The sequence below is a fragment of the Sceloporus undulatus genome, chromosome 7 (assembly GCF_019175285.1).
Source record: "Sceloporus undulatus isolate JIND9_A2432 ecotype Alabama chromosome 7, SceUnd_v1.1, whole genome shotgun sequence".
In the NCBI taxonomy this organism is placed as follows: Eukaryota; Metazoa; Chordata; class Lepidosauria; order Squamata; family Phrynosomatidae; genus Sceloporus; species Sceloporus undulatus.
This window is the reverse complement of record NC_056528.1, coordinates 20,732,958-20,745,660: the sequence shown is the minus strand read 5'-3', so window position 1 is coordinate 20,745,660 and position 12,703 is coordinate 20,732,958. Positions and strand designations below refer to the sequence as shown.

The 12,703-nt window shown below is 42.5% G+C and overlaps 1 protein-coding gene across 1 annotated transcript in view; it reads right to left on the bottom strand.

Annotated features, from left to right (window-relative positions):
• The window catches only part of SH3GLB2 (SH3 domain containing GRB2 like, endophilin B2), a 49,237-nt gene extending 37,919 nt beyond the window's left edge, over nt 1–11,318 (bottom strand). The window contains 1 exon segment of the mRNA XM_042480573.1: nt 11,058–11,318. Within this exon segment, the coding sequence (XP_042336507.1) occupies nt 11,058–11,120 (63 nt within the window). The 5' untranslated portion in view covers nt 11,121–11,318.
• Between the last annotated feature and the right edge of the window lie 1,385 nt (nt 11,319–12,703).

Below are 12,703 nucleotides of genomic sequence, written 5' to 3'. Positions count from 1 at the left end.
GGAAATATTCTCCAGTGCCCGCATTTAAAAAACGACACTAGCCCACTCAGCCTTAGACTTACTTGATTGAAACATACAGTACTAGGCTACATAAAGTGATTGCAAGAGCTACAAGCCTGATAATGAAAAAGGCCCTTTCCGACTTCTAACAAATAGATATAGATTGCAGGAAGAGAATGTTCTAACAGTAGTGAAGGTGGAGTGGGATTGCTATGCATACCTTCAAATCATTTTCAAGTTACGGCAACCCTAAAGTGAACCTATCATGGGGTTTTCTTAGCAAGCGCTTTGCCACTGCCATCCTCTGAGGCTGAGAGAGTGTGACTTGCCCAAGATCACGCAACATTGACAAGCAGGGAATCAAACCCTGGTCTCCAGATTTACAGTCCAATGTTCAAACCACTAAACCATGCTGGAGTGGGGTAACTTCTTCTTTTCTTGTTTAAAACCCCACAAAATGAATATATATTTTCAGTAGCCATGTCTGGCTTCCATGGCATGCACACACCATGGGCGCACACGCCATTCATTTAACAGGGCTCACCGTCTGCATGACGTGGCCCAAGACTTTGTTACCTAAGGTGGGACTATTTTCTTTTATGTTATTTCTATCTCTGGTACGAAATGTTCTGCTAAAGCAGTACTGTCCAGGATGTGAAATCAAAGGCTTTCACGGCCGGCATCCATAGTTTTTGTGGGTTTTTCGGACTATATGGCCATGTTCTAGAAGATTTTTTTTTCCCCTGAAATTTCACCAGCACCTGTGGATGGCATCTTCATCTCTGAGCCCCAGAAAACCCAATGATAGGTTCCCTTTAGAAGTCACGTAAGTTGGAAATGACTTAAAGGCATGCGCTCAACAACAACAGCCCCTGGGTCTGCTGATATTACCTTTCCCTCTGTCTCCTCTGATATAGTGGAAATATTTGCATTTTCTTTCCTCTCTTCAGAGACCAGGGGAGGTTTTCCAAAATTGCCATGTACATTTCAAAAGGATTAAAGCCCCGATATTCGGTCCTGTCCCCATTTATAAACAACCTTAAACAGGTTTGCAGGGGGCCGCCTGTCCTCTGCTATTTGGATTACCTTACAGAAAGAACGCGACCAAGAAATTATGCCTCTAGTTAAGGCGCATGGAACATTAATCTACAAAACAATATGAAGTAGGCGTAAGATGGAATTGCTATTTATAAAAATGCCTCTCTGCCTGCTGAGCGCCGGGCTGCCTCCAACCCACGCCTTGTGCAAAACCTTTGTGCAAAGGGTTTGCGCCACGCTACCTATTTTCAACTTCATTTTTTTTATGATGACAAGGGGGCAAAAGAAAGAAAGAAAAGAAAAAATGTAGGGGAAGCACAGCCTCAGTTAATAAAGCTTCTGAAAATGAGCTCCTTTTTACAAATCCTTTCAACACCTGTTCCCTCCTCATCCTCTGACTCAGCCTCAGTTTCCTCCTCGTCCTTTGTCTATCTGGAAGATTTTTAGCAACACTGGCTCATGGAGGTATAGGGAAATAGACTTCTAGTGTTCTCAACCAGGATGACCAGACATCCTCCTCTTCCATGACATGCCTACATTTCAGCCTTCTGTCCAGGAGGAATTCCAAAATGTCCTTCATTTTGAGCATGGCTAAGAAGCATGCATTTATATTTATATCAGTGTTTTTAGCTTCTCTTTTGGTCATGTCCTCCATTTTTCTTGAACACCCTACATTTTGCGGTGTCTTGACCTCCTTTGCGGTGATTGACATCTGGTCACCCTGCTTCCAACTTTAGGATTCTGCGATTCCACAGCATATACTTGGCGCGCAATACATCCTTAACATCTCAAGGTAATGCTAGGAAAAGACTTTGGCCTGAAGCCCTGGATAGAGGCAGCTGGAAGGTAGACAGACAATCTATAGCCAGGCGGGACAATATTCTTGATTCTACCTCAAGCCAATCCTTTCGTTTCTGATTACAGACACAATACTTTCTCCAAAGAGCACATTTTCCATCTAAGCCATTAAAAAAAGGGCTAAACTTTTGAGTACCGAGAAAATGAGCTGTCTTGGAGAAAAGAACAGTCGGAGCTGCACTGAGGGAGATCATGCGGTAAACACAAGGTTTACTGTGCTAAAGGAACCCACGTTATAATGGGAAAAGTCTGCTTTCTATGCTTGGCAGGTACGCTGCCAAAATGACCATCCAAGTTGACAGCCCCAATTCTAGAACCAAGAAGGCTGCTGAGACATTGACGGTCAGGGCCAACTTATCCATTAGACACTTTAGGCACAACGCTACGAAAACTGTAGAGGCTACGGAAACAGGATTTACAAAATTTTAAAGGAATTGGAAAGGAAAAATTTAACATAGACATTTTTCATTTTACATCCACAAATGTAAGGAGGAACATCCTGACAGTAAGGGCTGTTTGACAGTGGAACATACTCCTTCCTTGGAGTGTAGTGGAGTCACCTTCCTTAGAGGTCTTTAAACAGAGGCTGGATGGCCATCTGTCAGGGATGCTTTGATTGAGAGTTCCTGCATGGCAGAATGGGGTTGGACTGGATCAGGGCCCTTGCGGTCTCTTCCAACTCTACGATTCTATGATTCTACCTCTAACAACACATTACAATTTGGGAGTAACGAAGGGTAAAGAAATCAGTGCAATAAATGTGGAAAAACTAATATGCAATGATTGAATGTTTACTCACTTCCCAAACTTTTTTTAGCAATACTAGCAGGCAGGGCTTGTCAATTATTTAAGGGATGGATTTAAAATTAATGTAAAAGCAGCACATTAATAATACATCATGCTTCCAAATCCCAATGCTAACGTTAACAAGTACTAAGCAATGCCTAATGTCTAAAATTATGCCTGATCTGAGAGCCAGTTCGCATAAAATTTCAAAGACGCGTTCGAAACGCAAATGGAACTGCAACAAACTGTTGCAGCACATCTCCATTTCTGCACAGAAACATGCCTGTCAACTGAAGGTCTGCCTGCAGTTTTTCAGTATAAGGTTTGTCACTGCTTTCCTTTGAGGCAGAGAGTGTGTGACTTGTCCTGGTGGGTTTCTGTGGCTAAGTAAGGATTTGCTTTTTGCTTTTGCCTGAACCTACTGGGAAGGACTAGACTCTGCCCTTCTCTATTCTTTCTTACCTGCTGAGTTAATCGAGGGCAAACTTCTTTTGCAATTTGCACTCAGTTTGCAGCAACTGAAGTTAGCTGAGGGCAAAGGGAGGAGGAGAGAGAAACAGGGACATTTTAGAGCAACAGAAAAAGGGGGATTGTCTCTTCCAAGATGGCCTGTTGGAGGTATGTGAACAGATTAGCACATCTATTATTGTGGTGCAAATGCTACATACATGTGAACTATAAACCTATAGTATTTGTTCATGACATGCTTGGCACTCCTGGTATAACCTAACATCTCCTTGGCCCCATTGACAACATTTCTCGTACAGTAAAAGTTCTCATTCAAACACCACTTCATCCCAACTCTCCCCTATTTTAAAGATGTTTCGAAATAGACTTTGCAACTACAAGCTGAGTCTCCCATATCTGGAATCTGCAATTGAAATACTTGGGGGGAAATGTTCATGGGTGGCTGAACATTTGTGATGCTTTCTGATACTTCTTTGTACGCAAACTTTGTTCCATGCACAAAATTTCTGATGGCTCAATGTACACAAATTGTGTTTCACATGCAAAATTATTTAAAATGCTGCATAAAATTACCTTCAGGCAAAGGAATTTTGTATTTATATTTTGGGCCAATCTCCAAGGTATCTCATTATGGATGTATATGCAAATACAGGTAATCTGAAAACCAAAACACTTCTGGTCCCAAGCATTTCAGAAAAGAGAGACTCAGCTTGTAGCGTGAATTGATGCCAGGCTTGGCACTTTTGTTTGAGGATTCATTTCTTATTTTAAGACCATAAAGAGCCAACAGCGTAGATTTATCCGCACAGTTGTTTTAATAGATCTTGATATCACACAGTCAGCATCAGCAGCTGCCACTAAAAAAATGGGATATGAGACTCAGGTTTTAAATATATCTATAAAGAACGGAATGCTTCAGACTGACTTACATAACCTCAAAATCCTTATTGTGATAAACACCTTTACACAGCCAACCAAAAAGACACACACATTTGTGAAAGCTCACAGGATGCAGATATTTTGTCTTGCATCCAACAGAGGTACACCTGAATTTTATATACCTTTATGCATTTCAAATATCTTTATGAACTGTCTAAATACCTTCAAGGCACCATATCATGTCTGATCTTGGAAGCTAAGCAGGGTCAGCCCTACTTAGTACTTGGAAAGGAGACCACCATCGAATACCAGGTGTTGTAGGCTGTACAAATGACACAAGCTAAGCCTAGGAAACACATCCATGGTAGCTGTGTTGGCCATGTAGCAAAGTACAACAACATCCAAAATTCACAAAACAGAGGAGCAGAAAACAAGCTGGTTCCATCTTCGATAGTTCCTTGTTTTAGACATTACAAGATAGCTGCCGTGCTACTTCTCCAAGCTATCCATCTCCTTGAAGCCTTTCCTGCTAGGATTTTGTTACCAGACCTTCAATCGCCTTGGTCATCTTCCTCTATTTTATATGATTTAAATGGGTGAAGCTCATGTTACTGTACGCCATCCTAAGATGCAATGATATAAGGAAGGATAAGGGCTAAATATGAAAGCCAATGTGGCATATTGGTTTGAACATCGGACAACAACTCTGGAGACCAGGCTTTGGTTCCGCATTGAGGAATGGAAACCCTCTGGGTGATCTTGGGTAAGTCACACACTCTCAGCCTCAGAACAACAACAACAGCCTAAATACACTGACAGCAAACCACATCTGAAAACCCTGCAAAATTCAAGGGGTCACACAGGTAACTTCAAGGCACTTAAACAGAGACACATACATTTTATAATAAACCAAGCTGATCCTGCCCTAGTAAACATGGATAGTTAGCATGTATACAACTCTTATATATCTCATGTTATACAACATGGATGGTTAACATGTATACCTGTACAACTGTTTTAAACAGTTTGATCTTTTTAAACTGTATTTTATTCTTTTACTAAGCAATCTATTTTAATATTGTAACAATTAAATTCTGTTTTAATGTGCCACTTTTCTACGTTTTTAACTGTATTGTTCTTTTAATATTGTGAGCCGCTCTGGGTTCCAGTTCTGGGAAAAGAGTGGGATACAAATAAATATAATAGTAATAACAACAACTCCTCTACTTTATCTGAAATGTTTGGGACCAGAAGTGTTCTGGATTTCGGAATAACTGTATTTACATATGCAAACATAATGAGATATCTTGGGACCCCAGTCTAAACACAAAATTCATGTATGTTTCATATATGTGCCTTACACACCCAGCCATAATTTTAGACAGTATTTTAAATAATTTTGTGCATAAATCAACGTTTGTGTACACTGAACCGTCACAAAGCAAAGGGGTCACTATCTCAGCCACTTGTGAAAAAAGTTGTAGTCTTTGGAATATTTTGGATTTTGGAAAAGGTGGACTCAACCTGAAGTGCAAAAGCAACAATATCAAGGTTATCACACACCTTGAAGCCTCCACTCAAACAACACATAGACCTATCAGTTTCAGCCTCAATTACTCTGAGTTGCCAAACCAAACAGAAGAAGTTCACAACCTTCTCTCTCCTATGCTTGCTCTCCAAGTCACCTTCCACTTACTCTCCTGCAAGGACTCAGCAGTCTGTGCCTGGCACATTTGTGTCTTTCTGCATGGCAGGATGAAGTTGGACTGGATGGCCCATGGGCATTTCCCAACTTTTGTGATTCTATGCATTCTCAAAAGCCCTAGCTGGGATAGCCATGGTACAAAATGCTGGGAGTTGCAGTCCACCAACAACTGAAGGGCATGACAATTGTCATCCCTCCTTAGGGCACCACAAGACGGCTAGTTTTAGGTAGAACTGAGATTCTCCAACTAGTCTATACACTATTTTAAGCAGATTTGACGAACCAAATTTAATGCTTTTGGAGATTGATTAGGTGTGTATCTACACTACACTGTTACAGCAGTTTCAAATCACTTTAATTGTTATGGGTCCTTTCCTGTGAATCCTGAGATTTCTAGTTTGATGATTTAGGGCCAAAACAGATTGCAGAAATAATCCAGCTTCAGATCACTTTAACTGCCCTGGCTTAATGCTAGGTGATTTTGGGAACTGTAGTTTGTTCTGGCACCAGAGCTCTCTAACAGAAATGTCTCACAAAACTACAGTTCCCAGAATTCCCTAGCATTGAGCTAGGGCAGTTAAAGTGGTCTCAAGATGGATTATTTCTGCAGTCTGTTTTGGCACTTACTGTATATTCCGCCTTTCTTTTGGCATGGGACCCAAAGTGGCTTCCAAGAACCTAAAACAAAGTTCAGCTTTAATGTTATTTTTTAAAGTTTTTAAAATATATTTAATAGTTTAAAAAGCCAGTTAAACAAACATTTTTATTTAGAAAGCACAGAGGCTAACATGATTTAAATCATGCTTAAAACATAAATTGAGAAGTTCAAAGATAAAAGCACACCACACCACTCCGTAAACACCCATCTGCCATATGCTTTAAGAACTAAAGTCCTACCTAAATAATAAGGTGGTCTTAGCTTGCAGCATGGACACACCAAAGGTGATGGGAGCATACACTACAACACAACTGAAACACTGTTGATCATGGGCCAGGAGACCCTGAGATGCTAGAATCCCAGATAGAATAATAGAATCAGAGTTTGAAGAGATCCCCAAAGGCCATCCAGTCCAACCCAATTCTGTCATGCAGGAATATACAACCCAAGCAATCCTGACAGATGGCCATCCAACCTCTCCAGCAGGATTCACACTCCAGCTTGTCAATATCCCTCATGAATTGTGGTGCCCAACCGGACACAGTGTCCTGGATAAGGTCTGACTACAGCAGACTAGAGAAGGACTATTACTTCCCTCAGTCCAGACACTAAACTCCCACTAATGCAGCCTAGAATTGTATTGGGTTTTTCAGCTGCTACATTACACTGTTGGCTCATGTTTAGCTTGTGGTCTACTAAGACTCCCACCACATCCCTTTCACATGTACTGTTGTCAAGCCAGGTGACACCCATCCTATATCTGGCTTTTTTTATTGGCATCACACTGTTGACTCATGTTCAGGGTGACCAGATGTCCTAACCGCCAAGGAGGACAAGGCACTGCAAAATGCAAGACTAATGTATAAGTACATTCATGCTTCTGAGTCATGCTCAAAATGGAGGACACTTTGAAATTCCTCCTAGACAGCAAGTTGAAATGCAGGCCATGTCCTAGAAAAGGAGGACATCTGGTCACCCTGTTTAGCTCGTAGCCACTGAGCATTTGGTGGATGAATTTTACTTATATAGTCTGGTGTGCTGTCTTAATGTTTTCATGGTTTTTATTGGTTTTAACTATGCTGTTTTTAACTTTATGTTTTAAGATTAGTAATATTTACTCCAGCAAGATTTTGCAGAAGCTTTGAAGCATCACCGAATTTGGCAACTATTGCTAGATTCAAGTCACTGAATTCTGCAGCCGTTGTTAAATTCAACACACTCCGCGGCATAAAAGAAATGGCACCTGGAAGCATCCTCTTTTTAGGTAGCCTTGTGGCCACCCAGGGCTACAAAATGAGACATGTCCCTGCCCCAAGGAGTCAACAACTGCCTACATCACAACATCAACCAGGGAAGGAAAACTGAATTGCAGGGAACGGAGAAGGCGCAAGTGCACATGGTTCCACTCCATTTCCTCCCATGCGCAGTATGTGCAAGGAAACCACTTTGTCTGGGATGAAGAAAAGGCATCCCTCAGGTATTATCCAACAGAAACATAGCGATGTATGTGGAGGGGGGTGAGATGGCCCCTGAGAAGTCTGCTTTAAATCCCCCTCCCAGCCCCATATTTCTGCAAAAGGGAAACCTGGATCAAGCCTCACTCTTATCTGTTGGCCTTTTTTCTTTGCAGGGAATACGTGCCACGCAACCAGTCTGGGCTGTCATATCATCAAGGGATTGCAGCTAAACTAGTTGTGTGTGTTTTTTTCTAATAGGGACAGGAGGAGGGAGACTAGACAGCAGGGCTTAAAATCCTACCCAAGCAGGAACAGACTCTGCTGTTTTTGCACCACCACAACAACACACAGCAGCAGCAGCAGCAGCCTCAATCCCTGGCAAGAGCAAAGCCATAACATCAGACGCATCATCATATTGCTAAGTGATGGAGAAAGACCTTGGAAGGGAGCCAGGAGGGACCGGGCAAAAGGGAAAACAAAAGGAGGCTTGGGTGCTTTTCAAGCAGAAAAAGGCACGATGCAGTAAGCCCCTTGTAGCATTGGTCCGAAAGAGAGCATGGCTTGGAAAGGTTCAACATTAAAATTGCAGGCTGAGTCTCCCTTATCCAAAGCTCTCCATCATTATCCACATGAGTGGCTGAGATAGTGACGCCATTGATGTCTGGTGGTTCAGTGTACACACATTTGGTTTCATGCACAACACTATATTAAAATATGACTTATAAAGTTACCTTATACAAAACCTAGTCAGATTTCATGTTTAAATGTGTGTCCCATCTCCAAGGTGTCTTATTATGTATATGCAGATACAGTATTCTACATTAAAAAACAAAACAAAATCCTAAACACATCTCATCCCATGCACTTCAGATAAGGGAGACCTGTATATAGATATAGACACACATTAATTCTCTCTTGCTCACACGCAAAAATACAGGTAACTTTTCCAAACAGCTGGAAATCCTAAATTTTCTCTCTGTCTTTCCATTGCATCTTGCCTTCCCTTCCATAACAGAAATCATTCTCCAGAACCTTTCTTTCATCGCCCTGCAATGCTGCCTTTTAACATTTTAATTATTAACCTTTCCAGGCCCCAGTCTCCTTCAGACAATGAAAGACTTCTTACACGTAGACGTTGATATTTGGTTGGCTCCGCACTCTGTGTGTGTTTGAGAGAGAGAAGATATACACTATGCGTATGCGCGCACACACTTATGTATACATAACTGTATAACTGCATAAAGATTTATGTATAACTATTTATACATCATTGTATACATAACTGCATACATGCCGGTGTGATGGAGTGGTTTGAGAGTTGGACTATGATTCCAGAAACCAGGTTTCAAATCCCAGCGCAGCCATGTAAACCCACTGGGTGACCTTAGGCAAGTCACACTCTCTCAGCCTCAGAGGTTGGCAATGGCAAACCTCCTTGGATCACAGGTTCACCTTAGGTTGGAAACAACTTGAAGACACATAACAACAACAACACTGTATCTGTATGAGTGAGTGTGTGTGTGAGAGAATATACATTATATCAATGCACTCAATTATGTATATACAGATACTTATATATAATACACATCCATATATATGATGCACACACACACCGAAAACAGTGGGGCTCCTATATTAGACATAAGTAAGGAGTGTGGTGACACTGTGTAGGCGAAGGCATGGATAGAGAGACATGCAAAAAGCACATCCATCCCCAAAAATGCGCTTTTCAGTACTGAAGTCAAGAGACAGAAAAGGTAGGGGGGTTAGTAAATCCCTTCGGGTTGGAAGAGGAGAAAAGGACCCTGGGCAATAAAGACCCTCCTAGGAAAAATGCTTAGGTTGAGTTATGAATGAAGAATAGGTAGGTAGATAGACTGCGAAGGAGGTTTCGGGGTGGGAGTATATAAGATAACTGAAAGAAGAACAGAAAAAGGAGGAAAGTATGTGGGTAGATAGATATAGAGGATGATCTGGGCCAGGACTGAGGATGGGAATATAAAAGAAAATTAGAAAAGAAAGGGAGAAAGAGAGGAAAGTATGTCAGTAGATAGAGGATGCATTGGACCATTAGGATGTAAATGTATATTTGTCTGAGTATATGTTTTTATTCATTTGGGTTGTGAGATGCGAATTGTATGGAAGTTAGGTAGAGAGACTGAGGAGGTTTGAGGAGGGGAGTATAAGAGAAAAATGGATAAAGAACAGGGAAAGGTATTCATTTTGATAAGTAAGGTATTTTGGAGAGGATGTACTTACTTGGCCATTAGTCCTGGTATGTAAATATATATGTGTGTGTATATATATTTGGATGTATGGTTTTGTGTGAGATGCGACTTGCTATGGTTAGATAGGTAGACTAATAAGGCAGTTTGAAGATAGGAGCATATAATAAAGGAAAGTATGTGGATAGACAGATATTTTGGAGAGGATGCACTTGGCCATTAGTACTGGGATGTAAGCCTGTCTGTGTATATTTGTCTGTGTGTGTGTGTGTATCTTCATTTGGCTTGTGAAGAAGAGGAAAGGAAAGGAAAAATGGGGAATGAGGGGAAAGGGAAGGAAAAATGGGGAAGGAGAGCCAAGGAAAGAGGGAAGAAAGGGAAGGGAAAACGGAAAGGAAATAGAAAAAAGGGGATGAGAGGAAAAGAAAGAAGGGAAGGAGATGAGAGGAAAGAGGGAAGAAAGGAAAGGAAAGTGGAAAAGGGGAGGAAAGGAAAGAGGGGAAGGAGAGGAAAGGAAAGGAAAGATGGAAGAGAAGAAAGGGGAAGGAAATGGGAAGGGGAGGGGGAAAGGGGAGGAGAGGAAAGGAAAAAAGAAAAGGAGAGGAAAGGAAAGGAAAGAGGAAGAAAGGAAAGGGAAAGGGAAGGGAAAAGGGAGAGGAAAGGAAAACAGGGAAGGAGATGAAAGGAAAGAGGGAAGAAAGGAAAGGGGAAAAGGAAAGGAAAGGGAAAGAAGGGGAGGAGAGGAAACGAAAAAAAGGGAAGGAGAGGAAAAGGAAAGGGAAAAAGGGAGGAAAGGAGAAAAGGAAGGGAATAATGAGGAGGAAAGGGAAGGGAAGGAGAAAAGGGGAGAGGAAAGGCAAGGGAAGGGGGGAGAAGGAAAAGGAAGGCCAGGGCAGGGCAGGTGTGCTGCAGAGAGCGCGGCCCTGCTCCTGCTCCTTCTCCTTCCTCTGGCCCTGGGTCCCTGCCTTGCCTGCCCTGCTTACCTGGACTGCTCTGGTGAAGAAGACCCCTGCGTCGGAGGCCAGCTTCTTCATGTTGAAGTCCATGCTGCGCTGCCTCCAGGAAGAGAGGAGAGGAGGGTGCTGCTCCTCCTCAGGGGCCCCGGAGCATCTGCGGCACACTTGCTGCTGCGCCTCGGACGGGGCTCCAGTCCCTAGTCTGCTCCTCCTTCCTTCTGCTTCTGCTGCCCAGAGCCAGGCCAGCCTTCTGTCTGGCTTTTGGGAAGGAGGGAGCCTAGCATCCCCACCAGCGCCCCCTCTGGCCTAGTCCTCCAGACCGCCTCTTAAAGCGCCCTTTCCAGCTGCAGGGGCAGCTTAAAGCCATAGAGCCACACTGCAGGGTTAAAGCGCTTTGACACCGCTTTAAGTGCCCTGCTGGCTCCATCCTACAAAAGGACCCTGGGGACCTGTAGTTTCATGAGGCAGCAGCACTCCTGGGCAGAGGAGGGTTAAAGACCCATGGGGGCGTCCACACTGCAGGGTTAAAGCGCTTTGACACCGCTTTTATTACCATGGCTCTTATCTTACAAAACCTTGGGATTTATAGTTTGATAAGGCACCAGCACTTCTGGGCTAAGAAGGGTTAAAGACCCTTGGAAGCATCCACACAGCCAGAGTTAAAGCAGTTTGATACCGCTTTAGCCCCAATGGCTCCAAGTTTAAATCGGTTCCGATCTGCGTCTGGTTCGCACTTGTGCGAAATCGGTTTATCCAAAAAGATGCTGAAAAATCAGCGTCAAAAAGACCTGGTTCTAGCGCATGGCCCTCCCTCTCCGAATCCTTTCAGCAATTTGGTTCAAGTGCGAAACATTTAAACCGGTTCAAACCAATTTGTAATCCGGTTTAAAAGGTAGTGGGAATGAGGCCCTACAGAACTCTGGGATTCGTAGTTCTGTGAGGCAGCAGAGCTCTCTGACAGACCAGGCCAAATACCTATAAAAGTAACAGTCTGATCAGGAGAGGAAAATGCTAAATTGGGGGCTTCATTTTGTTGTTGTTTACTTCCCACTAAAATTAAAGTTATGATCCTGGATCAGAGTGGCAAGGCTCCAGATGCTGCTGAAGTGCAAATGCCTTCTGAGGCTGCATCCGCACTGGAGAAATAACCCGGTTTGGCATCACTTTAAAACTTTTCTGGCTGAAGGCTATGGAATTCTGGGAGTTGGACTTGGTTGTGTATATATGTATCTATAGCTACACACACACACACACACACAGATATACACAAATACACACATACGTATACATATTTATATCTCGCCTTTCTCCCACAAAGGGATTCAAGGCAAGTGTGTGTATATCTACAAACACACACACACATATGCATATATGTATATATGTGTGTGTGTGTATATATATATATATTTATACACACACACATATATATATACACACATATTTATTTTATTTCTGTCAAGGATTTATATATATCACACACACATTTGCCTTGAATCCCATTGTGGGAGAAAGGCAGGATATACATCTTTGAAATATACACTTGTCCCTCCATATTCTCTGAGGTTAGGGACACAAGACCCCGTGAATATGGAAAAACTGCAAATAACAAAAACACCATGTTTTTAACATGAGAGGACACCTCTCTAGGAATCTCTTAGTCCTCCAGGGCAACT